The 27,978-nt window shown below is 39.8% G+C and overlaps 1 protein-coding gene and 1 long non-coding RNA gene across 2 annotated transcripts in view; both read left to right on the forward strand.

The window, feature by feature from the left end:
- Positions 1-13,650: 13,650 nt before the first annotated feature.
- LOC127542577 (uncharacterized) lies at positions 13,651-16,246 on the forward strand. Its single transcript, XR_007948724.1, has 4 exons — positions 13,651-13,726; positions 14,502-14,570; positions 15,308-15,379; positions 16,173-16,246. It is a non-coding gene; the product is annotated as an uncharacterized LOC127542577 (long non-coding RNA).
- A 268-nt stretch (positions 16,247-16,514) lies between these two features.
- LOC127542576 (uncharacterized) overlaps positions 16,515-27,978 on the forward strand; it is a 55,841-nt gene continuing 44,377 nt past the window's right edge. The window contains exons 1-14 of the mRNA XM_051968306.1: positions 16,515-16,583; positions 17,261-17,326; positions 18,093-18,164; positions 18,922-18,993; positions 19,726-19,803; positions 20,567-20,638; positions 21,367-21,444; positions 22,225-22,296; positions 23,053-23,124; positions 23,896-23,958; positions 24,700-24,771; positions 25,524-25,595; positions 26,361-26,432; positions 27,239-27,310. Of these exons, the coding sequence (XP_051824266.1) occupies positions 18,924-18,993; positions 19,726-19,803; positions 20,567-20,638; positions 21,367-21,444; positions 22,225-22,296; positions 23,053-23,124; positions 23,896-23,958; positions 24,700-24,771; positions 25,524-25,595; positions 26,361-26,432; positions 27,239-27,310 (793 nt within the window). The 5' untranslated portion in view covers positions 16,515-16,583; positions 17,261-17,326; positions 18,093-18,164; positions 18,922-18,923. The remainder of the gene's footprint in view (positions 16,584-17,260; positions 17,327-18,092; positions 18,165-18,921; positions 18,994-19,725; positions 19,804-20,566; positions 20,639-21,366; positions 21,445-22,224; positions 22,297-23,052; positions 23,125-23,895; positions 23,959-24,699; positions 24,772-25,523; positions 25,596-26,360; positions 26,433-27,238; positions 27,311-27,978) is intronic.

Consider the following 27,978-nt stretch of genomic DNA (forward strand, 5'->3'; position numbering starts at 1 on the left):
TAGGTGATTTTGGAACCTCAGGTAATATAGCAGAATTTAGCCCAATTGGCAGGACTTCAGAATAAGAATAACTAATTTCCTTAGTGATTTTTTTGATTTTCAAAAAACAACAACAACAAAAGGTGAGCTACACATTCCCCCCCCCCCCCATCATCACTGAGAATACTACTGGCTACATAGAGGGGAACCATTACCACTATCCTGGGATCTAGCAGACCTAGGATGACCTCCCTTCAGGGGACCAATGAACTTCTGGTCTTGTAGTCCACGGTAAAACTGCAATGTATTCTTTCCCACCCCAATCCACTCTAAACTATCCAGTCCCCACCAAGGCACTTTGCACCAGGCATATGCCCTCCGTTTTAAAATTTATCTTACTGATTTAAAGCTAAAATGAACCATTCAGGTCCTCTGTTCCAAGCCATTTTTTAAATTAATGGGGAGCCTGGGAACCAGAGAGGTAAGGGACTTAGCAAGAATCATATGCTTAATGGGCATCCCAGCTAGTTCTTAGCGTTTACTATGAGTCTATTCACTGTAATTCAATGAAACTGGCTGGCTAAGTTGATTATCTCACTGAGTATTTTTTGATACTAAAAAAAAAAAAAAAATCCAAAAACACTTCCTTTTCATCAGTAAGAATACTATTGGAAACTTAGAGGGGAATGATTATCATTATTCTAGGCACTAGTCAGATCTAGAGTATCCATGGTGACCTCTTAATTTTGTCATGGGAGCAATGGACTTCTAACCTGGGAGTCCTCGGTAACCCTGGAATGTTGTCCTTTCCTTTCCTCCGCACTCAATATTCTTCCATCCCAACCAAGGCAGTTTGTGCCTCAGATTTATGCCCTTTCCTTGAAAGCTACCCTTACAGACTTAAAGCATAATGTAGCAGCACTTAGCCCGAGTAGCAGGATTTCAGGATAACAATGGTAACTTTTCTTAGTACTGGTGTTGTGTTGAAAAAAATACCAAAATCTGAGATACTGCCCTTTACTATCACTATCACTATCACTATCACTACTGGCTACTTAGAAGGGAAGATTTATCATGAATCTGGGGAACATTCACATTTATGGGACCCAAGATAACCTCTTAATTTTGTTATGGGGACAATGGACTTCTGGCCTGGTAATCCATGGTAACTCTGGAATGTAGTTCTTCCCATTCCACTCCACTCAGTACTCTTCTAGACCAACCGAGGCAGTTTGTGCCTCAAAACTATGGCCATTCTTTTGGAGATAGGTTTATAGATTTGAAGTTAAAGGGTTCTTTTCAGGTCCTCTGCTTCAACCCATTTTCTTTACCGAATGGGGAAATTGAGAACAAGAGGGGTAAGGGAATTTTCAAGGATTATTCCCTTAATGAACATTCCGGGCAGTTCTTAGGTTTTAGCATGTGTCTGTGAACTGTAACACAATGTAATACTGCCTAAGCTATTATCTTACTTGGTTCTTTTCTTTCCCTGATTGCAGGAACAGCATCACATTGGAATTCAGGGATACAAAATGTAAATTCAGGGGAAAAGGACGCTTATTCACCCACTGGTAAGGAAGAAAGTATATGATGTATTATTGGTGGGTCAATAGCTAATTCAGTAATTCCAAGATGGGTGGCAATCAAGGATAAGGACAGAGATTAAGGGGAATTGTGGTATGGCATAGGAAGGAAGGAGTGAGAATTCTGGGTAGGTACCCACATATAACAGATGAATGTTGAGTTTCAACCAGTCCATATTGTAATGTACCAGTATTTGGCCAAAGTGGCACGACTTCAGAAGAAAATTACTTTCCTTAATATTTTTGGGGTTTTGAAAAAATACCAAAATGTGAGATACTGCCCTTCATCATCACTGAGAATATTACTGGCTACATAGAGGGAAACCATTACCACTTTTCTAGGACCAGTCAGGTCTAGGGGACCCAGGATGACAGTAATTGTGAAATGGGAGCAACGGGCTTCTGCCCTGGTTGTCCATGGTAACCCTGGAATGTTGTCCTTTCCATTCCTCTGCACTCAATATTCTCCCATCCCAACCAAGGCAGTTTATACCTCAAACCTATGCCTTCTACTTGAAAGCTAGGCTTACAGATTTAAAGGTAAGGGGGCTCTTTACCCATTTTTTTATAAATTGGAAAATGGAGAACAAGAGAGGTAAGGGAATTTGCAAGGACCATACTATTAATGAGCATCCCAGCCAGGCTTTAGTGTTTAATAGGTAGCCATAATCTGTACGCCAATGTAGTACTCTGGTTAATCTGTTTTCTTACTTGGTTCTCTTCTTTCTACACATGCAGATCCTTCAACACCAATGACACAGGATACAAATGGAATTTCATGGCATAAATACACTTACCCATCCATAGGTAAGTAAAGAGGTATATCATGTATGGAAGGGTCCATGGCTAGTTAAACCATTCCAGGATGGACAGCAAAGACAAGGTCCTAGATAGAAGGGGTGAGATATCTGGGTAGGAACTCTCTTAGAATACATGAATATCGGGCCTCAGGTAGTGCAAAACATAATGCAGCAGCATTTAGCTTCAGTGACAGGACTTACAGATAACAATAACTTTCCTTAGCACTGTTTTGGTATTGAAAAAATACCAAAATGTGAGTTACTGTCTTACATCATCACTGAGAATACTATTGGCTAGTTAGAAGGGAAACTTTGCCACTAATGTGGGGACCAATCGCATCTAGGAGACCCAAAATGACTTCTTAATTTTTGTCATGGGGGCAATGGTCTTCTAGCCTGGTAATCCAGCTTAGAATGTAGTTCTTCCCATTCCATTCCTCTCAATACTCTTCCATACCAACCAAAGCAGTTTGTGTCTCAGAACTATGCCCATTCTTTTGAAGACAAATTTATAGATTTAAAGCTAAAAAGTACTTTTCAGGTCCCCTGCTGCAACACATTTTTTAACAAATGGGAAAACTGAGAACAAGAGAAATAAGGGAGTTTTCGAGCATCATACCCTTAATGAACATCCCAGGTAGTTTGTAACATTTATTTAGCATGTGTCTAGGAACTGTAATGCCTGAGCTAATATCTTACTTGGTTCTTTTCTGTCCCCTACTGCAGGAATAACATCACATTGGAAATCAGGGATACAAAATGTAAATTTGGGGGAAAAGGATTCTTATTCACCAATAGGTAAGGTATGATGTATTGGTGGGTCAATAGCTAACTCGGTTATTCCAAGAGGGTTAGCAATCAAGAATAAGGACAGAGATTAAGGAGAATTATGGTGTGGCACAGGAAGGAATTGGTGGGAATTCTGGGTGGGTATCCACATAAAACAGGTGAATATTGAATCTAGGCCAGTCCATAGTGTCATGTAGCAACATTTAGTCCAAGAGGCAGAATGTCAAAATAAAATGCCTTTCTGTAGTGCTTTTAGGGTTTTTGAAAAATACGAAAATGTGAGACACTGTTCTCCATCATCAATGAGAATACTACTGGATACTTGGAATGGAACCATTACCACCATTTGGGGGATCCGTCAGATCTAGAGGATCGAGGAAGTTCCCTTAATTTTGTCATGGGAACAATAGATTTCTGGATTGTTAGTCCATGGTAACCCTTGAATGTAGTCCTTCAGACCCAAATCCACTCTTCAACATCCAATCCCCAATTCAGGTACTTTGTGACTTGGGTATTGACCTCTTAATTTTTGACCCCTTAATTTTGTCTACTGAAGGGAGGTTTGCAGATTTGAAGCTAAAGGGTTCTTTTCAGGTCCTCTGCCACAACCCATATATTTAACAAATGGTGAAACTGAGAACAAGAGAATAAAGGGAATTTTCAAGCATCATACTCTTAATAAACATCCCAGGCAGTTCTTAGGATTTAGCATGTGTCTATGAATTGTAACATAATGTAATAGAATGCCTAACCTGTTATCTTACTTGGTCCTTTTCTTTCCCCAAATGAAGGGCCAACATCACATGAGCCATCAGGAAATCAAAACCTAAAATCAAAGAAAACAGGTACATAAGAAGGAATATTATGTATTGATGGGTCAATGGGTAACTAAACTATAGCTAGTAATCAAGGATAAGTATAGAGACGAAGGAGAATGGAGGTATGCTATAGGAAGAAGTGGGAATTCTGGTTAGGTACCCATGTATACTAGGTGAATGTTGAGCCTCAGTTAGTCAATGGTAAAATCTAGCAGCATTTAGTCCAAGTGGCCGAACTTCAGGAAAAGATGCCTTTCCTAAGTACTATTTGGATTTTGAAAAAAATACCAAAATGTAAGACACAGCCTTCCATTATCACTGAGAATACTACTGGAAACTGAGAGGGGAACAATTACTACTATCGTGAGGACTAGTCAGATATAGGGGACCCCACATGACCTTCTAAATTTTGTCATGGGAGCAATGGACTCCTGGCCTGGTTGTCCATGGTAACCTTGGAATGTTGTCCTTTCCATTCCTCTCCACCCAGTACTCTGCCATCCCAACCAAGGCAGTTTGTGCCTTAGATCTATGCCCTCTATTTTAAATGTAGGCTTACAGATTTCAAAGTAAAGGGGACTTTTGAGATCCTGTTCCCTGATTCAATTTTTTTTTTTACTAATGGAAAAACTGAGAATAAAAGAAGTAAGGGAATTTTCAAGGATCATACCATTATTGAGCATTCCAGCCAGTTCTTAGAATCTATATCTATAATCTGTACTCCAATGTATGTATTCTGGCTAAACTGCTATCTTACTTGATCCTCTTCTTTCTGCGAGTGCAGGTCCTCGGACACCGTGGAAGTCATGGCATGAACATAAAATTTCATGGAACAAGAATACTTACCCATTCCATCGTAAGTAAGGAGGGATATTACATATGGAAGGTTCAATGTCCAGTTAAACCATTCCAAGATGGATAGCAATCAAGGAGAAGGACATAAATTAAGGAGAAGTGGGGAGTGGTATAGGAAGGAAGGGGTGGATTTCATGGGTAGGAATCCTCTTAGAATAGATGAAATTTGAGCCTTAGGCAGCATGTCAAAAAAATCAAAGAAAAAATATGTTTGCCCAATCACAGGTATGTAAGAAGGAATATAATGTATTGATGGATCAGTAGTTAATTCAACTATTCAAAGATGGCTTGCCATCAAAGATAAGGACAGAGTTTAAGGAGAAGTGGGGAGTAGCATAGGAAGGAAAGCATGGGAATTGTGGGTTGGTACTATATATAGTAGATGAATGTTGAACTTCAGTCAGTCTATACTGTAATGAACCAGTATTTAGTCCAACCAGCAAGATTTCAGGAGAAGTTGTCTTTCCTTAATACTTGTTGGGCTTTGAAAAGATATCAAAATGTGGGATACTGCTCTCCTTCATTACTGAAAATACTACTGGCTACTTAGAAGGGTACCATTACAACTTTTCTAGGTATCAGTCACATCTAGGGACCCAGGATGATATCTTAATTTTGTCAGGGGAACAATGAACTCCTGGCCTGGTAGTCAATAGTAACTTTGGAATGTTGTCCTTCCCTTTCCTCCGCTTCAATACTGTCCCATCCAAACCAAGACAGTTTGTTCATCAGACCTATGCCCTCTCTTTAAAAGCTAGGCTTACAAATTTAAAAATAAAGGGGACCGTTGAGGTTCTGTTCTCCCAATTTTTTTTACAAATGGGAAAACTAAGAACAAGAGAGGTAAGGGAATTTTCAAGAATCATACCATTATTGAGCATCCCAGCCAGTTATTAATTTAATATGTCTCTATAATCTGTACTCCAATGTATGTATTCTGGCTAAACTGCTATCTTACTTGATCCTATTCTTTCTGCGAGTGCAGGTCCTTGGATGCAATGGAAGTCACGGCATGAACACAGAATTTCAAAGGACAAGTATCGTTACCCATTCCAAGGTAAGTAAGGAGGGATATTATGTATGGAAGGATCAATGGCTAGTTAAAATATTCCAGGATGGATAGCAATCAAGGAGAAGGAAATAAAGAGAATTGGGCAGTGGCATAGGAAGGAAGGGATGGGATATTTGGGTAGTAACCCTCTTAGAATAGGTGCACCTCAAAGAGTCCAAAGTATAACGTAGCAGCATGTAGCCAAATTGTCAGGACTTTTGGATAAAAATGATAATATTCCTTTGTACTCTTTTGATGTTGAAAAATACCAGAATGTGACACCCTGCCCCCCATTATCATTGAGAATAGTACTGGCTACTTAAAATGGAACCATTAATTACCACATCACCACCACTCTGGAGATCAGTCTGATCGAGGGGCCCAAGGAAGTTCTCTTAATTTTGTCATGGGAACAATGGACTTCTGGATTGTTAGTCCATGGTAACCCTTGAATGTAGTCCTTCAGACCCAAATTCACTCTTCAACTTCCAATCCCAATCCAGGCACTTGGTGACTCGGGTAGACACCCAGTCTATTGAAGGGAGGTTTACAGATTTGATACAGTATCCCACATTTTGATATTTTTTCAAAACCCAGCAAGGGTTCTTTTCAGGTCCTCTGTGACAACCCATATAGTTAACAAATAGTGAAACTGAGAACAAAAAGGGGAAGGGAATTTGCAAGGATCTTATCCTTAATGAACCTAAAGGTACTTCTTAGGGTTTAGCATGGGTCTGTGCACTGTAATGCAATAAATACAATAGTCTGGCTAAGCTGCTATATCACTTGGTCCATTTCTTTCCCCAAATGAAGGGCCAATGTCACCTGGACCCTCAGGAGAACATCATAGAAAATCCAAGAAAAAATATGCTTACCAAACCACAGGTAAGGAATATTATGTGTTAGTGTATCAATAGATAAACTATTCCAAAATGGCTAGCAATCAAGGTTAAGTACAGGGATGAAGGAGAATTGTGGTGTGCTATAGGAAAGAGTAGGAATTCTGATGAGGTACCCATATGTAGTAAGTGAATGTTGAGTCTCAGGTAGTCCACAGTGTAATGTAGGAACATTTATTCTAAGGGGCAGGCTTTCAAGAGAAGATGACTTTTCCTTAGTACTATTTGGATCTTGAAAAGATGCCAAAATGTGAAACACTGTCCTCCATTATCATGAGAATACTGTTGGAGACTTAGAGGGGAACAATTACTATTATTTTGGGGACTGGTCAGATATAGGGGACTCAAGATGACCTCTAAATTCTGTCATGGGAGCAATGGAATTCTGGCCTGATCGTCCATGGTAACACTGGAATATTGTCCTTCCCATTCCTCTCCACTCAATTCTCTGCCATCCCAACCAAAGCAGTTTGTGCACTCTCCTTTAAAGCTAGGCTTACAGATTTAAAAGTAAAGAGTACTTTTAAGGTCCTGTTCTTCCACCAAATTTTTAGGCAAATGGAAAAACTGAAAACAAAAGAATTAACAGAATTTGCAAGAATCACACCATTATTGAGCATCCCAGCCAGCTCTTATTATTTAATACGTATCTATCCTCTGTACCCCAATGAAATATTTTGGCTAAGCTGCTATTTTATGGGTTCTCTTCTTTCCCTGGGTGCAGGTCCTTTAACACACTGGAAATCAAGGAATGTACATGGAATTGTATGGGACAAGTATCGTTCCCCATCCATTGGTAAGTCAGGAGGGATATTACATATGGAAGGGTAAAATGGCTGGTTAAACCATTCCAGGATGGAGAGCAGTCAAGGAATAGAACATAAATTAAGGAGAATTGGGGACTGGCATAAGAAGGAGGAGGTATGATATCTGGGTAGTAACGCATTTAGAATAGGAGAATATTGAGCCTCAGGCAGTCAAAAGTATAATGACTGTTTTAACAAATGGGGAAACTGAGGACAAGAGAAGGGAGTTTTTAAGCATTGCACCTTAATAAACATACCAGGCCGTTCTTAGGCTTTAGCATGTGTCTATGAAATGTAATGCAATATAACAGACTGCCTAAGTTGCTATCTTACTTGGTCCTTTTCTTTCCCCAAATGCAGGTACAATACCACAGTGGAAATCAGGAATACAAAATACAAATTCAGTGGAAAAAGATGCTAATTCATGCAAAGGTAAGGGAGAAGGGGTATGATGTACTGGTGGGTGAATATCAAATTAAAATATCCCAAGATGGCTAGCAATCAAGGATAAGTACAGAGATTAAGGAGAATTGTAGTGGGGCATAGGAAGGGGTGGGAATTCTGGCAGGTAGCCACAAAGAGTAGTTGAGTGTTGAGACTCAGGCAGTCCATAGTGTAATGTAACAGCATTTAGTCCTAGTGGCGCAACATCAGGAGATGACTTTCCTTAGTACTTTTGGGGTTTTGAAAAAAATGCCAAAATGTAAGCTAGTGCCCTCCATCATCACTGAGAATATAACTGGCTACTTAGAGGGGGACCATTACCACTTTTCTAGAGACCAGTCAGGTCTAGGGGACCCAGGATGACCTCTTAATTTTGTCATGGGAGCAATGAACTCCTTCTTGGTAGTCCAGGATAACCCTGGAATGTTGTACTTCCCATTCTTCTCCACTCATTACTCTCCCATCCCAGCCAAAGCAGTTTGTGCCTCAGACCTATGCCTTCTATTTTACAGCTAGGCTTACAAGTTTAAGGGAAAGGGGACCTTTGAGGTCCTGTTCTATCACTTATTTTTTTTAATGGGAAAACTGAGAAAAAGGGAATTTTAAAGGATCATACCATTGTTGAACATCCCAGCCAGTTCTTAGTGTTTAATATATATCCAACTTCTGTACCCCAATGTACTATTGTAGCTAAGCTTCTATCTTACTTGGTCCTCTACTTTCCCCGAGTGCAGATCCTTTGGCACAATGGAAGTCACAACAGATGCATGAAATAACTTGGAACAAGTATCGTGACCCATCCGTAGGTAAGTAAGGAGGGATATTACATGTGGAAGGGTCAGTGTTTAATTAAACTATTCTAAGATGAATAGTAATCAAGGACAAATATGTAAATGAAGGAAAATTGGTGGGTGGCATAGGAAGCAAGGGCTGGGATATCTGATATTGAATCCTCTTAGAATAGGTGAATATTGAGTCTCAGGAAGTCCAAAGTATAATGTAGCAGCATGTAGTCCAAGTGACAGGAGTTGAATTGGGGTTGAAAAAATACCAAAATATGAGATATTGCCCTTCATCCTTACTGAGAGTACTACTGACTTCTTAGGGTGGAATCACCAGTTTTTAGATCATTCATATCTAGGGATGTGAGTAAGTTCTCTTAATTTTGTCATGGGAGCAATGCACTTCTGGATTGGTAGTCCATGGTAACCCTTGAATGTAGTCCTTAACACCTGAATCCAACCTTCAAGTCCAATCTCAATCCAGGCACTTTGTGACTCAGGTATATGCTCAGTCTATTAGTTTACAGATTTGAAGCCAAATGGTCCTTTTCACATCCTGTGCCCCAACCCATATATTTAACAAATGGTAAAACTGAGAACAAGAAGGGTAAGGGAATTTGCAAGCATCATACCCTTAATGAACATCCAAAGCACTTCTTAGGGGTTAGCATAGGTATGTGCACTGACATGCAATATAACAGTCTAGCTAACCTGCTATATATATATCACTTGGTCCTTTTCTTTCCCCAAATGAAGGGTCAACATCACCTAGGTCCTCAAGAGAACATTACAGAAGATCTAAGAAAAAATACACTTACCATACTACAGGTAGGTAGTCAATAGCTAATTAAACTGTTTCAAGATGGCTAGCAATCAAGGATAAGGACAAGATAAGCAGGAGAATTGTGGTGTGCTATAGGAAGGAGTGGGAATTCTGGTTAGATAGCCATATATGGTAGGTAAATGTTGAGCTTCAGGCAGGCCATAATGTAATGTAACAACATTTAGTCCAAATGGTAGGACTTCAGGAGAAGATGACTTTCCTTGGTACTATTTGGGTTTTGACAAAATATCAAAATGTGAGACACTGTCCTTCATTATCATGAGAATACTATTGGAGACTTAGAGGGGAACAATTACTGCTATACTAGGGACTAGTCAGATATAGGGCACCCAGGATGACCTCTAAATTTTGTCATGGGAGTCATGGACTTCTGACCTGGGAGTCTGGTAATCCTGGAATGTGGTCCTTCCCTTTCCTCAGCACTCACTACTTTCCCATCCCAAACAAAGCAGTTTGTGCCTCAGACCCATGCACTCTCCTTTAAAGCTAGGCTTACAGACTTAAAGGTAAAAGGGACTTTTGAGTTCCTGTTTTCCCATCCAATTTTTTTTTACACATGGTAAAACTGAGAACAAAACAGGTAATAGAATTTTCAAGGGTCATACCATTGTTGAGCATCCTAACCAGGTCTTAGTATTATTCTCTGTACCCCAATGAAGTATTCTGGCTAAGCAACTAATTTTTTTGGTCCTCTTCTTTCCCTGAGTATAGGTTCTTTGCCATATTGGAAGTCAAGGAATGTATGTGGAATTGCATGGGACCAGTATCCTGACCCATCCATAGGTAAGTAAGGAGGGATATTATGTATGGAAGCATCAATAGCTAGTAAAACATTCCAGCATGGAGAGCAGTCAGAGACATAATCATAGTTTAAGGAGAAGTGGGAGCTAGTGTTAGAAAGAGGAGGTGGGATATCTGGGTAGTAACCTTTTTAATATGTGAATAGTGAGCCTCAGGCAGTCTAAAAGCAGCATTTAGCCCAAGTGGGAGGACTTCATCATAACAATGATAACTTTTCTTAGTACTGGTGTGGTGTTGAAAATATACCAAAATAAGAGATATTGCCCTCCATCATTACTGAGAATACTACTGGCTAATTAGAAGGGAAGATTTAACATTAATCTAGAGAACACTCAGATCTAAATGAACCAGGATGATCTTTTAATTTTGTTGTGGACACAAAAGATTTGTATAAAGGTTGTCCATAGTATACCTGGAATGTAGTTCTTCCCACTATAATTCACTCAACACCCTCCCACCTCAAACCAGGCACTTTGTGCCTTATCCATATGCCTTCTCTTTTGAAGGTATGTTTAGATTAAATTTAAATATCTAAAAAGTACTTTTCAGGTCCTCTGCTCCTACTCATTTTTTCAACAAATGGGGAAAGTGAGGACAAGAGAAGTTAGGGAGTTTTCAAGCATCATGCCTTTAATGAACATCCCAGGCAATTCTCAGAGCTTATCATGTGTCTATATGATCTGTAATGCTATGGAATAGACTGCTTAAGCTATTATCTTACTTGGTCCTTTTCATTCCCCAAATGCAGCTACAACATCACATGACCCATCAGAACAACAAAACAGACAGTCACAAACAACATGTGCTTTCCCAACCACAGGTACTTAAGAAGGAATATTATGTATTAATGGATCAATATATATTTAAGCTATTCCAGGACGGCTAGCCATCAAGGATAAGTACCGAGATGAAGGAGAATGGTGGTAGGGTACAGGAGGGGACGGATGGGAATTCTGGGTAGGTTCCCATATATTGAGCCTCAGGCAATCCATTGTGTAATGTAGCAGCATTTAGTCCAAGTGGCAGGACATCAGGAGGAGATAATTTTCCTTAGTCCTATTTGAATTTTGAAAAAATACCAAAATGTGAGACACTGGCCTCCATCATCCCTGAGGAGACTACTGGCTATTTAGAGGGCAATAATTACCACTATTCTGAGGACTAGTCAGATGTCTTAATTTTATCATGAGAGCAATGGACTTCTAGCCTTGTTGTGTACAGTAACCCTGGTATGTTGTCTTTCCCATTCCTTTCCACTCATTACTCTCCCAACCAAGGCAGTTTGTACCTCAAATCTATGCCCTCTCCTTTAAATCTAAGCTTATATATTTAAAGGTAAAGGAGCTTTTGAGGTCCTGTTCTCCCACACAATTTTTTCCAAATGGAAAAACTGAGAACAAAAAAGGTAACAGAATTTGTAAGAACCATACTGTTATTGAACATCACAGTCAGATTTTAGTGTTTAATATATATCTATTCTCTGTGGCCCAATGAAGTATTCTGGCTAACTGCTATCTTACTTATCCCTCTACTTTCTCTGAGTGCAGATCCTTTGACACAATGGGAGTCAAAGGATTTACAGGGGAATGCATGGAACAAGTATCGTGATCCATCCAAAGGTAAGTAAGGAGAGATATGAATGGAAGGATCAATGGCTAGTAAAACCATTCCAGGATGTATAGCAATCAAGGATAAGGACATAGATTAAGGAGAATTAGGGAGTGACATAGGAAGGGGAGGATGGGATATCTGGGTAGTAACCCCCTTAGGATATGTGAACATTGATCCTTGGGCATTCCAAAGTATAACGTAGAAGCATTTTGCCAAATTGGCCGGACTTCAGAACCACAATGATAACTTTATTTAGTGGGGATTTTTTTGGTGTTGAAAAGATACCAAAATGTGAGATAGTGTCCTCCATAATCACTGAGAATACTGACTACCTAGAAGGGAAACTTTGCCACTCATCCACAGAACACTGAGATCTAGAAGACTCAAGATGATCCTTTAATTTTGTCATGGGTGCAATTAACTTCTGGAAAGGTAGTCCATGGTAACCCTGAAATGTAGTCCTTATCACCTTAATCCACTCAACACTCTCCCATCCCAACCCAAGCACTTTGTACCTCAGACATATACCCTCTCTTTTGAAGTCATGTTTACAGATTTAAATCTAAAGGGTACTTTTTAAGTCTTCTGCTCCAACTAATTTTGTTTAATAAATCGGTAAACTAAAGACAAGAGAATAAAGGGAGTTTTCAAGCATCATACCTTTAATGAACATCCCAGGCAGTTCTTAGGTTTTAGCATATGTCTATGAATTATTATGCTATGTAATAGACTGCCTAAGCTGCTATCTTATTTGGTCGTTTACCTTCCCCAAATGCAGGAACACATCGTGACTCATCAGAAGAAAAACACAAACGATCAAAAACGGCATACACTTACCCAGCCGCAGGTAAGAAGGAATATTATATATTAATGGAGATAGATATATATTATATAGGTAGATATAGATATAGATATTTAAACTATTCCAGGATGGCTACCCAGATGAAGGAAAATTATGGTAGGGTACAGGAAGAAAAGGGTGAGAATTCTGGGTAGGTTCCCATGTATACTAGGTGAATGTTGAGCCTCAGGCAATCCATTGTGTAATGTAGCAGCATTTAGTCCAAGTGGCAGGACATCAGGAGGAGATAATTTTCTTTAGTACTATTTGGATTTTGAAAAAATACCAAAATGTGAGACACTGCCCTCAATCATCCCTGAGGATACTACTGGCTACTAAGAGGGGAACAATTAGCACTTTTGTGAAGACTAGTCAGATATCTTAATTTTGTCATGGGATTTCTAACTTTGTTGTCCATGATAACCCTGGTATGTTGTCCTTTCTATTCTTCTCCACTCATTACTCTGCCATCCCAACCAAGGCAGTTTTTGCCTCAGACCTATGCTCTCTATTTTAAATCTAACTTACATATTTAAAGGTAAAGGGGTTTTTGAGGTCCTGTTTTCCCACACAATTTTTTCCAAATGGAAAAGCTGAGAACAAAAGAGGTAACAGAATTTACAAGGATCATAGTGTTATTGAGTATCCCAACCAGGTCTTAGTATTTAATGTGTATCTATCCTCTGTACCCCAATGTAGTACGCTAGCTAAGCTGCTATCTTAATTGGTCCTCTACTTTGTCTGAGTGCAGGTCCGTTGACACATTGGAAGTCAAGGAATATACATGGAATTTCTTGGGACAAGTATCGTTATCCATACAAAGGTAAGTAAGGAGGGATATTATATTATATATGGAAGCGTCATGGCTAGTAAAACATTCCAGGATAGATAGCAATCAAGGACATAGACATAGTTTAAGGAGACGTGGGAGCTGGCATTAGAAGGAGGAGGTGGGATATCTGGGTAGTAACCCCCTTAGAATATGTGAATATTGAGCCTTAGACATTCCAAAGTATAATGTAGAAGCATTTTGCCAAATTGGCCGGACTTCAGGATCACAAATCATAACTTTCTTTAGTATTTTTTTGGTGTTGAAAATATACCAAAATGTGAGATAGTGCCCTCCATCATCACTGAGAATGCTGCTGCCTATGTAGAAGGGAAGCTTTCCCACTAAACTGTGGGACATTCAGATATAGAAGATCTAGGATGATCTTTTAATTTTATCATGGGTGCAAGAGACTTCTGGAAAGGTCATCCATGGTAACCCTGAAATGTAGTCCTTACTACCTTAATCCACTCAACACTCTCCCATCCCAACCCAGGTACTTTGTGCCTCAGACATATGCCCTCTCGTTTGAAGGCATATTTACAGATTTACATCTAAAGGGTACTTTTCAGGTGCTCTGCTCCAACCTATTTTGTTTAACAAATGGGTAAACTGTGAACAAGAGAATGAAGAGAGTTTCAAGTATTATACCCTTAATGAACATCCTGGGCAGGTCTTAGGGCTTATCATGTGTCTATAATCTGTAACACTATGGAATAGACTGCCTAAGTTACTATCTTTCTTGGTCTATTTCTTTTCTCAAATGCAGGTACAACCTACTGTGAACCATCAGAACAAAACAAACAGTCAAAAACAACATATGCTTGCCCAACCCCAGGTAAGTAAGAAGGAATATTGTATATTAATGGATCAATACATATTTAAACTATTCCAGGATAGCTAGCCATCAAGGATAAGTACTGAGGTGAAGAATTGTGGTAGGGTACGGGAAGGAAGGGATGGGAATTTGGAGTAGGTTCCTATATATACTAGGTGAATGTTGAGCCTCAGGCAGTCCATTGTGTAATGTAGCAGCATTTAGTCCAAGTGGCAGAACATCAAGAGAAGATAATTTTCCTTAGTACTATTTCAGTTTTGAAAAAATACCAAAATGTGAGACACTGCCCTCCTTCATCCCAGAGGATACTACTGGCAACTTAAAAGGGGAACAATTACCACTATTCTGAGGACTAATCATATATCTTAATTTTGTCATGGGAGCAATGGACTTCTAGCCTGGTTGGCCATAGTAATACTGGAGCGTTGTCCTTCCCATTCTTCTCCACTCGTACTCTGCCATCCCAACCAAGGCAGTTTGTGCCTCAGACCTATGCTCTCTATTTTAAAGTTAGGCTTACTTAAAAGTAAATGGGACTTTTGAGGGCCTGTTCTCCCACTCAATTTTTTTTCCAAATGGAAAACGTGAGAAGAGGTAACAGAATTTGCAAGAACCATACTGTTATTGAGCATCCCAAACAGGTCTTAGTGTTTAATAGGTATCTATACTCTGTACCCCAATGAAGTATTCTGGCTAAATTGTTATCTTACTTGGTCCTCTTCTTCCCTCTATTGAAGGTCCTCTGACACATTGGAAGTCAAGGAGTATACATGGAATTTCTTGGGACAAGGATCATTATCCATACAAAAGTAAGTAAGGAGGGATATTGTGTATGGGAGGGTCAATGGCTAGTAAAACCATTCCATGGTGGATAGCAATCAAGGACAAGGAAGCAAATTAAGGAAAACTGGGGAATGGCAAAGGAAGGAGAATGTGGGATATCTGGGTAATAACCACCTTAGAATACAGGAATATTGACCCTTGGGCAGTCCAAAGTATAATGTAGAAGTATTTTGCCGAATTGGCAGTCTTTCAGGATCACAATGATAACCTAATTTAGTGGGGGGAGGGAGGGGAGGCTGGTGTTGAAAACATACCAAAATGTGAGATAGTGAGATAGGGCCTCATCCCTGTCATCAATGAGAATACTACTGGCTACATAGAAGGGAAGATTCCCCATTAATCTGTGAGGCACTCAGATATAGAAGACCTAGGATGATCTTTTAATTTTATCATGAGTGCAAGGGATTTCTGGAAAGATAGCCCATGGTAACCCTGAAATGTAGTCCTTGCCATCTTAATTCCCTCAATACCCTCCATCCTATCTCAGGCACTTTGTGCCTCAGACAATTGCCCTCTTGTTTGAAGGCATGTTTACAGATTCACATCTAGGGTACTTTTCAAATCCTCTGCTCCAACCCATTTTGTTTAACAAATGGGTAAACTGTGAACAAGAGAAGGAAGGGAGTTTTCAAGCATCATACCCTTAATGAACATCCCAGTCAGTTCTTAGGGTTTAGCATGTGTCTATGAACTAAAACGCAATGTAATAGACTGCTAAGCTGATATCTTACTTGGTCATTTTTCTTTTCCCAAATGCAGCTACATCATACCGTGAGCCAGCAGGAGAGCTGTACAGACAATCAAAAACGACATATACTTCCCCAACCCCAGGTAAGTAAGAAGGAATATTATGTATTAATGGATCAATATATATTTAAGCTATTCCAGGATGGCTAGCCATCAAGGATAAGTACAGAGGTGAAGGAGAATTGTGGTAGGGTACAGGAAGGAAGGGGTGGTAAAGGAATTTGCAAAAATTATACCATTTTTGAGCATCTCAACCAGGTCTTAGTATTTAATATGTACCTATCCTCTGTACCCCAATGTAGTGTTCTGGTAAGATGCTATCTTATTGGTCCTCTTTTTCCCAATATGCAGGTCCTCTGACACATTGGAAGTCAAGGAATATACGTGGAGTTTCTTGGGACAAGTATCGTTATCCATACAAAGGTAAGAAAGGAGGGATATTGTGAGAACAATCAAGGACAAAGACACAGATTAAAGAGAAGTGGGGAGTGGCATAGGAAGGAAGGGACTGGATTTCTGGGTGGGAACCCTCTTAGAATAGGTGAATATTGATTCTCATTCAGTCCAAAATATAATGTAGGAGCATTTTGCCCAAGTGGCTGGTCTTGAGGATCACAATGATAACTTTCCATAGTACTTTTTTTGGTGTTGAAAACATACCAAACTATGAGATACTGCCCTCCATCGTCACTGAGAATATTGCTGCCTATGTAGAAGGGAAGCTTTACCACTAATCTGGGGAACACTCAGATCTAGAGGACCCAGGATAATCTTTTAATTTTGTGCGGGGTGCAATGTACTTCTGGAAAGGTGGTACATCGTAACTCTGAAACATAGATTTTACCACCTTAATCCACTCAATACCTTCTCATCCCAGCCCAGTACTTTATCTAAAGGGTACTTTTCATGTCCTCTGCTCCAACTCATTTTGTTTAACAAATGGAGAAACTGAGAACAAGAGAGAAGGAAGGGAGCTTTCAAGGATCCCAGGCAGTATTTAGGGATCAGCATGTGTTTATGAAGTGTAACACAATGTAACAGACTGCCTGAGCTACTATCTTACTTGGTCATTTTCTTCCCCCCCCCCCTCCCCGATGCAGGAACAACATCCCATTGGAAATCAGGAATACAAAACGCAAATTCAGGAAAGAAGCATCCTCGCAGAGGTAAGGGAGAAGATATATGATGTATTTGTTGGTCAATAGCAAATTAAACTGTTCCAAGAGGGCTAGCAATCGAGGATACAGACATAGATTAAGGAGAATTGTGGTGTAGTATAGGAAGAAAGGGGTGGGAATTCTGGGTAGACACCCATATAGTATATGAATGTAGTAGGTGAATGCTGAACTTCAAGCAGTCCATAGTGCAATGTGGCGTCGTATAATCCAAGTGGCAGGACTTCAGGAGAAGATAACTATCCTCACAACTTAGGGGTTTTGAAAAAATACCAAAATATGAGATAGTGCCTTCCAGCTTCACTGAGAAAATTCATGGTTTCATAGAAAGATACCATTACCACTTTTATAGGGATGAATTAGATCTAGGGGACCCAAGATGACTTTTTAATTTTGCCATAGGATCAATGAACTTTGGACCTGGTAGTCCACAGTAACCCTGGAATATCATCCTTCTCATTCTTCTCTGCTCAATACTCTCCCATCCCAACCAAGGCAGTTTGTGCCTCAGATCTATGCCTTCTTCTTGAAAGCTAGGCTTACAAATTTAAAATTAAAGGGGACCCTTGAGGGGTCCATTTTTTTTACAAATGGGAAAACTGAGAACAAGAGAAGTAAGACAATTTGCAAGGATCATAACGTTGTTGAGCATCCTCATTAGGTATTAGTGTTTAACATATATCCATCCTCTGTACCCCAATGTAATATTCTGGTTCAGCTGGTATCTAATGTGGTCCTGTTCTTTCCCTGAATGCAGGTCCTTGGACACCTGGGACATCACGGGATATACATGAAACTTCATGGGATAACTATACTTACCCATCAATAGGTAACTAATGTATGGAAGGGTCAGTGGCTAGTTAAATTATTCCAGGATGGATAGCAATCAAGGATATGGACAGAGGTTAAGGAAAAGCTTTGAAGTTGCTTATGAAGGAGTGGGTGGTATTTCTGGGGAGTGACACTCATAGAATAGATGAAAATTGTTCCTTGGTCAGTCCAAAGTATAATGGAGAAGCATTTTGCCCAAGTGAAAGGACTTCAGGATCACAATGATAATTTTCTAAAGTTTTTTTGAGCTAAAAATATACCAAAATGTAAGATAGTGCCTTCCATCATCATTAACAATACTACTGGCTACGTAGAAGAGGAGCTTTCCCACTAATCTGTAGAACACTCAGATCTAGAGGACCCAGGATGAAATTTTAATTTTGTTGTGGGCACAATAGACTTCTGGAAAGGTAGTCCATGGTAACCTTGAAATATAGACCTTACCACCTTAATCCACACAATTCCCCTCCCACCCAAGCCAGGCACTTTGTGCCTCAGACATATGCCTTCTTGTTTGAAGGCATGTTTACAGATTTAAATCTAGAGGATAATTTTCAGGTCCTCTGTTCCAACCCATTTTGTTTAACAAATGGGTAAACTGAGAATAAGAGAATGAAGAGAGTATTCAAACATCATATCCTTAATGAACATCACAGGCAGTTCTTAGGGTTTAGCATATGTCTATGAATTATAACGCAATGTAATAGACTGCCGAGCTGCTATCTTACATGGTCATTTCCTTTCCCCCAATGCAGGTATGCCATCTCGTGACCCATCAGAAGAACAAAACAGACAGCCACAAACGACATATACTTATCCAACCACAGGTATGTAAGAAGGAATATTATGTATTAATGGGTCAATACATATTTAAACTATTCCAGGATGGCTAGCCATCAAGGATAAGTACTGAGATGAAGGAGAACCGTGGTTGAGTACAGGAAAGAAGGGGTGGGAATTCTGGGTAGGTTTGCATGTATACGAGGTAAATGTTGAGCCTCAGGCAATCCATTGTGTAATGTAGCAGCATTTAGTCCAAGTGGCAGGACATCAGGAGGAGATAATTTTCCTTCTTCCTATTTGAATTTTGAAAAAATACCAAAATGTGAGACTGCCCTCAATCATCCTTCTAAGCTTCTAAGAGGGGAACAATTACCACTAATCTGAGGACTAGTCAGATATTTAATTTTGTCATGGGAGCAATGGATTTCTGGCCTGGTTGTCCATGGTAACCCTGGACTGTTTTCTTTTTCATTCCTCTCCACTCAATACTCTAAGATCCCAACCAAGGCAGTTTGTGTCTCAGATCTATATCCCCTATTTTAAAGGTCCCTTACACATTAAAAAGTAAAAGGGACTTTTGTGGTCCTGTTTTCCCACTCAATTTTTTTTTTACAAATGGAAAATCTGAGATTAAAATAGGTAACAGAATTTGCAAGGATTATAGTGTTATTGAACTTTCCAACCAGGTCTAAGTATTTAATATGTATCTATCCTCTGTGCCCCAATATAGTGTTCTGGCTAAGCTGCTATCTTAATTGGTCCTTTTCTTTCCCCAGTTGCAGATCCTTCGACACATTGGGAGTCAAGTAATGTACATGGAACTGCTTGGAACAAGTATCGTGATCCATCCATAGGTAAGTGAGCAGAGATATTATGTATGGAAGGGTCATTGTCTAGTAAAACCATTCCAGGAAGGATAGTAATCAAGTACAAGGACATAGATTAAGAAGTGGGGAGTGACTAGGAAGGAAAGGGTAGGATTTCTGAGTAAAACACTCTTAAAATAGGTGAATACTGAGCCTCATACAGTCCAAAGTATAATGTAGAAGCATTTTGCCAAAGTGGCCGGTCTTGATGATCACAATGATAACTTTCCATAGTATTTTTTTGGTGTTGAAAAGATACCAAAATGTGAGATAGTGCCCTCCATCCTCACTGAGAATACTGCTGCCTATGTAGAAGGGAAGCTTTACTGTGAATCAGGGAAACACTCTGATTTAGAGGACCCAGGATGATTTTTAAGTTTTGTCATGGGTGCATTGGACTTCTAGAAACATAGTCTGTGGTACCCCTGAAATGTAGTCCTTGCCATCTTAATTCCCTCGATACCCTCCATCCTATCCCAGGCTTTGTGCCTCAGACAAATGCCCTCTTGTTTGAAGGCATGTTTACAGATTTAAATCTAAAAGGTAATTTTCAGGTCCTCTGCTCCAACCCATTTTGTTTAACGAATGGGGAAACTGAGAACAAGAGAACAAAGGAAGCATTTAAGCATCATGCCTTTAATGAACATCCCAGGAGTCCTTAGGGCATATCATGTGTCTATGATCTGTAATGCTATGGAATAGACTGCTTAAGCTATTATCTTACTTGGTCCTTTTCATTCCCCAAATGCAGCTACAACATCACATGACCCATCAGAACAACAAAACAGACAGTCACAAACAACATGTGCTTTCCCAACCACAGGTACTTAAGATGGAATATTATGTATTAATGGATCAATATATATTTAAACTATTCCAGGATGACTAGCCATCAAGGATATGTACCGAGATGGAGAACTGTGGTAGGGTACGGGAAGGAAAGGATGGGAATTTGGAGTAGGTTCTCATATATACGAGGTGAATGTTGAGCCGCAGGCAGTCCATTGTGTAATGTAGCAGCATTTAGTCCAAGTGGCAGGACATCAGGAGGAGATAATTTTCCTTAGTGCTATTTGGATTTTGAAAAAATAACATGAGACAGACCTCCATCATCCCTGAGGAGACTACTGGCTATGAAGAGGGCAACAATTACCACTATTCTGAGGACTAGTCAAATATTTAATTTTGTCATGGGAACAATGGATTTCTAGCCTGATTGACCATGGTAATACTGGCATGTTGTCCTTCCCATTCCTCTACACTCAATACTCTGCCATCCCAATCAAGGCAGTTTGTGCCTCGGATCTATGTCCCCCTTTTGAAGCTACCTTTATAAATATAAAGTAAAGGAGACTTTTGAGGCCCTATTCTCCCACCCAATTTTTTTACAAATGGAAAATTTGAGAACAAAAGAGGTAACAGAATTTGCAAGAACCATACCATCATTCAGCATCCCAACCAGGTCTTATTATTTAATATGTAACTATCCTTTGTACCCCAATGTATTATTCTGGTTAAACTGCTATCTTAATGGGTTCTCTCTTTCCCCAGCTGCAGATCCTTCGACACATTGGGAGTCAAGGAATCTACATGAAATTGCCTGGGAGAAGTATCGTGACCCATCCAATTGTAAGTGAGGAGAGATATTATGTATGGAAGGGTCATTGTCTAGTAAACCATTCCAAGATGTATAGTAATCAAGGATAAGAACATAGATTAAGGAGAAGTGGGGAGTGGCATAGGAAGGGGAGGGTGGGATATCTGTGTAGTAACCCCCTTAGAATATGTGAATATTGATCCTTGGGCAGTCCAAAGTATAATGTAGAAGCATTTTTGCCAAATTGGCTGGACTTCAGGATCATAATAAAAACTTTATTTAGTGGGGGGTTTGGGTGTTGAAAACATACCAAAACATGAGATAGTACCCTCCATCATTACTGAGAATATTTCTGTCTACATAGAAGGGAAGCTTTTCCACTAATCTAGGGAACGCTCAGATCTAGAGTACCCAGAATGATCTTTTAATTTTGTGGGGGGAGGGTGCAATTAACTTCTGGAAAGGTAGTTAGTTCATGGTAACCCTGAAACGTCATCCTTACCATCTTAACCCATCAATACCCTCCCATCCCAACCAAGGCACAAAGTGCCTCAGACATATGCCCTCTCGTTTGAAGGCATATTTATGGATTTACATCTAAAGAGTACTTTTCAGGTGCTCTGCTCCAACCTATTTTGTTTAACAAATGGGTAAATTGAGAACAAGAGATAAAAGGTTTTCAAGCATCATACCCTTAATGAACATCCCAGACAGGAGTTAGGGTTCAGTATGTGTTTATGAAGTGTAATGCAATGTAACAGACTGCCTAAACTATTATCTTACTTGGACATTTTCTTTCCCCACGAATGCAGCTACAACATCACACTGGAAATCAGGAATACGAAACATCCATTTTGGGAAGAAATATGCTTACTCACGCAAAGGTAAGGGAGAAAGTATATGATATATTGGTGGATCAATAGCAAATTAAACTATTCCAAGAGTATTAGCATTCGAGGATACAGACATAGATTAAGGAGAATTGTGGTGTAGTATAGGAAGGAAGGGGTGGGAATTCTGGGTAGACATCCACATATAGTAGGTGAATGTTGAACTTCAAGCAGTCCATAGTGCAATGTAGCAACATCCAAGTGGCAGGAGTTAAGGAGAAGATGACTATCCTCTGGACTTTGGGGTTTTGAAAAAACACCAAAATGTGTGATACTACCCTTCATCTTCACTGAGAAAACTCCTGGCTACATAGAGGGGTACCATTACCACTTTTCTAGGGATCAGTCAGATCTACTGGGCCCAGGATGACCTCTTAATTTTACCATGGGAACAACCAACTTCTGACTTGGTAGTCCACAGTAACCCTGGAATTCTGTCCTCATTCCTCTCCACTCAATATTCTTCTATCTCTACCAAGGCAGTTTGTGCCTCAGACTTATACCCTATCCTTGAAAGCTACCCTTACAGATTTAAAGGTAAAGGGGACCTTTGAGGTCCTTTTCTCCATTTTTTTTTTACAAATAGGAAAACTGAGAATAAGGGAGGTAAGGGAATTTTAAAGTATCATATTGTTATTGAACATTCCATGCAGTTCTAAATGTTAAATAAGTATCTATTATCTGTACCCCTATGGGGTATTCTGGCCAAGCTGTTATCTTATGTGGTCCTGTTCCTTCCCCCAAATCTAGGTCCTTTAACTCCTTGGAAGTCACGGCATGTCATGGGAATGTCTTGGGACAAGTACCGTTACCCATTCATGGGTAAGTAAAGAGGGCTATTATATGTGGAAGGATCAATGGCTAGTTAAATGATTCCAGGATGTATAGCAATCAAGGACAATGACATAAATTAAGGAGAATTGGGGAGTGGCACAGGAAGGAAGGGATGGGATATCTGAGCAGGAACCCTCTTCAAATAAGTGAATATTTAACCACATACAGTCCAAATTATAATGTTGCAGTATTTAACCCAAGTTACAGGACTTAGGGATAACGATGAAAACTTTCCTTAGTACAGTTTTCAGTTTGAAAAAATAACCAAAATCTGAGATACTGCCCTCCATCATCACTGAGAATACTACTGGCTACTTTGAGTGGTACCATTACCACCATTCTATGGATCAGTCCGATCTAGGGGATCAAGGAAGTTCTCTTAATTTTTTTCATGAGAACAATAGACTTCTGGATGGGTAAGCCATGGCAATGCCTGAAAATCGTCCTTCCTATATGAATCCACTCTTCAACCTCCAATCACAATCCAAACACTTTGTGACTCAGTTATATTCTTAGTCTATTGAAGGTAGCTTTGCAGATTCAAGGCTGCAGGGTCTTTTTCAGGTCCTCTTCTCCAACCTATATACTTAACAAATGGTGCAAGTGAGAAGAAGAGGCCTAAGCGATTTTGCAAGGTCCATGCCCTTAATGAACATCCAAGGAACTTGTTAGGGTTTAGCATGCTTCTGTCCACTGTTACAAACCAATAGTCTCGGTAACCTACCATATTACTTGGTCCTTTTCTTTCCCCAAATGAAGGACCAGCATCACGTCAGCCACCTGGAGAACAATCAAAAAAACCATACGCTTACCCAACCACAGGTATGTAAGAAGGAATATTATGTATTGATGAATAAGTAGGTAATTAAACTATACCTGGATGGCTAACAATCAAGGATTAGTACAGAGATGAAGGAGAATTGTGGTGTGCTATAGGAAGAAGTGGGAATTCTGGTTAGGTACTTGGGGAACACTGATCCTCAGGCAGTCCACTGTGTAATGTAGCAGCATTTAGTCTAAGTGGCACAACTTCAGAAGATGATTTTCCATAGTACTATTTGGATTTTGGAATAATACCAAAATGTGAGACTGAGGATACATCACTGAGGATACTACTGGCTACTTAGAGGGGAACCATTACTACTATTCTGAGCATCAGTCAGATCTATGGGACCCTGGATGACCTTTTAATTTTGTCATGGGGACAATGGACTTCTAGCCTGGTTGTCCATGGTAATGCTAGCATGTTCTCCTTCCCATTCCTCTCCAGCCTATGCTTTCCTATCCCACCAAGGCAATTTGCCCCTCAGTTCTGTGCCCTTTCCTTTAAAGCAAGGGTTAAAGATTTAAAGGTAAAGGGGACTTTTGAAGTCCTGTTCTCCCACCCAATTTTGTTTACAAATGGGGGAACTGAGAAAAAGAGAGGTAAGGGAATTTTCAAGATTCAGACCATTATTGAGCATCCCAGCCAGGTCTTAGCACTTAATATCTATCTCTGTAGCCCAATGAAGTATTCTGGCTAAACTTCTATCTTATTTGGTCCTCGTCATTCCTTGAATGCAGGTCCTCTGACACATTGGAAGTCAAGGAATTTACATGGAATTTCATGGAATAAGTATCGTTACCCATCCATAGGTAAGTAAGGAGGTATATTATGTATGAAAGGGTCAATGTCTAGTTAAACAATTCCAGGATGGATAGCAATCAAGGACAAGGAGAAGTGGTGACTGTCATAGGAAGGAAAAGGTGGGATATGTGGGTAATAACCCCCCCACTAGAATTGTTAATTGAGCATTAGGTAATACAAAGTATTATGTAAAAACATTTAGCTCAAGTGGCAGGACTTCAAGATCACTATGATAACTTTCCATAATATTTTTTGGTGTTGAAAATATACCAAAAAGTGAGATAGTGCCCTCAAACATCACTGAGAATACTATTGGCTACATAGAGGGGTATCATTACTACTCTTCTAGAGACCAGTCAGATCTAGGGGACTCAGGATGACCTCTTAATTTTATCATGGGAGCAATGAACTTCTGGCCTGGTATTCCACGGTAACCTTGGAATGTTGTCCTTCCCATTCCTCTCTACTCAGTACTCTCCCATCCCAACTAAGGCAGTCTGTGCCTTAGACCTATATCTTTAAAGAGAGGCTTACAGATTAAAAGGCAAAGGGGACTTTTTAGGTCTTGTTCTCCCAAGAATTTTTTTTTTTACTAATGGAAAAACTGAGAACAAAAGAAGTAAGGGAATTTTCAAGGATTATATTGTTACTGAGCATCCTAGACAGCTCTTATTATTTAATTTGTACCTATCCTCTGTATCCCAATGAAGTATTCTGGTAAGCTGCTATCTTACTTGGTCCTCTTCTTTCTCTATTGCAGGTCGTTTTACACATTGGAAGTCAAGAAACTTACGTGGAAGTACATGGAACAAGTATCGTCACCCATCCACAGGTAAGGACGGAGATATATTATGTATGGAAGGGTCAGTGTCTAGTTAAACAATTCCAGGATGGATAGCAATGAAGGACAAGGACATACTTGATACTGGCATTGGGACTGGGACTGGCATTGGAAGAAGGGAGTGGGAATATCTGGATAGTAACTCCATTAGAACGGGTGGATATTGGAAGTCCAAAGTATGATATAAAAGCATTTAGCTCAAGTGACAGGACTTCAAGATCACTATGATAGCTTTCCATAATACTTTTTTGGTGTTGAAAACATACCAAAATGTGAGATAGTGCCCTCCATCATCACTGAGAATAAGACTGGCTACACAGAAAGGAAGCTTACCACTAATTTGTGGAACACTCAGATCTAGAGGACACAGGGTGGTCTTGTACTTTTGTTGGGGGTGCAATGGACTTCTGGCAAGGTAGTCTATGATAACCCTGAAATATAGTCCTTGCCACCTTAATCCATTCAACACCCACCTATCCCAACTCGAGCACTTTGTGCCTCAGACATGCCCTCTCTTTTGAGGTCATGTTTACTGATTTAAATCTAAAGGGTACATTTCATGTCCTCTGCACCAATCTATTTTGTTTAATGAATGGGGAAACTGAGAACAAGAGTAGGAAGGGAGTTTTCAAAAATCATACTTTAATGAAATTCCCAGATAGTTGTTAGAGTTAACATATGTCTATGAATGTAATACAATGTAACAGAGTGCCTGAGCTGCTATCTTACGTGGGCCTTTTCTTTTCCCAAATGCAGATACGACGTCACAATGGAAATCAGGGATACAAAACATACACCCAGGGAAAAAGTATGCTTACTCGTGCAGAGGTAAGGGAGAAGGTGTATGATGTATTGATGGGTAAATAGCAAATTAAACTATTCCAAGAGGGCTAGCAATCAAGGATACAGACATAGATTAAGAGAATTGTGGTGTAGCATAGGAAGGAAGGGGTGGGAATTCTGGGTAGTCACCCACATATACTATGTGTATGTTAAAACTCAGTCAGTCCATAATGTAGTGTAGTGGCATTTAGTGGCATGACTTCAGGAGAAGATGACTTTCCTTAGTACTTTTTAGGTTTTGAAAAAAAAACCAAAATCTGAGATACCATCCTCTATCGTCACTGAGAATACTACTGGCTACATAGAGAGGAGCCATTACCACCCTTGTAGGGACCAATCAGATCTAGGGGGCCCAGGATGATTTCTTAATTTTGTCATGTGAGCCACGAATTTCTAGCCTAGTAGTCCACGGTAACGCTGGAATAGGTAAGGAAAGGGTATTCCTTTCCCATTCCTCTCCACTTAATACTCTGCCATCCTAATCAAAGCATTTTGTGTCATAGACCTATGCCCTCTCCTTGAAAGCTAGGCTTACTGATATGAAGGTAAAGGGGGCCTTTGAGCTCCTTTTCTCTGACCCAGTTATTTGTTTAGTTTGTTTTGTTTTACAAATGGGAAAACTGAGAACAAAAGAGATAAAGGAATTTTTTTTAAATGACTTAAATCATCCTCCTGCTATTGAGCATTCCAGCCAATTCTTAATGTTTAATATGTAACTCTCCTCTGTGCCCCAATGTACTATCCTGGCTAAGCTGCTATCTTACTTGGTCCTCTTCTTTCCCCAACTGCAGGTTCTTCGACACATTGGAAGGCACGACATGTACATGGAATTGCCTGGGACAAGTATCGTTACCCATTCATAAGTAAGTAAGGAGGTATATTATATGTGGAAGGATCAATGGATAGCTAAATGATTCCAGGATGTATAGCAATCAAGGACAAGGACATAAATTAAGGAGCATTGGGGAGTGGCATAGGAAGGAAGGGGTGGGATATCTGGGTAGGTACCCTCTTAGAACTGGTGAATATTGAATCTCAGGCAGTCCAAAGCATAATGTAGCAGCATTTAGCCAAAGTCACAGGAATTAAGGATAATAATGATAACATTCCTTTAGTGCTGTTTTGGGGTTGAAAAAATTTCAAAATATGAGGTTTAGCCCTCCATGATCACTGAGAATATTACTGCCTACTTAGGGTGGAAACATTACCACCATTCTGGGGATCAGTCAGATCTAGGGGACCAAGAAAGTTCTTTTAATTTTGTCATGGGAGCAATGGGCAATGGGTGGTCCATGGTAACCCTTGAATGTCATCCTTCCTACTCTTCAACCTTCAAGCCCAATCCAGGCACTTTGTGACTTAGGTATATGCCCAGTCTATTGAAGGGAGGCTTACACATTTGAAGCTAAAGGGTTATTTTCAGGTCCTCTCCTCCAACCCATATATTTAATAAATGCTATAAGTGAGAAAAAGAGGCGTAAGGGACTTTGCAAGGATCGTGCTCTTAATGAACATCCAAGGCACTTCTTAG

This window comes from Antechinus flavipes, chromosome X (genome assembly GCF_016432865.1).
Source record: "Antechinus flavipes isolate AdamAnt ecotype Samford, QLD, Australia chromosome X, AdamAnt_v2, whole genome shotgun sequence".
In the NCBI taxonomy this organism is placed as follows: Eukaryota; Metazoa; Chordata; class Mammalia; order Dasyuromorphia; family Dasyuridae; genus Antechinus; species Antechinus flavipes.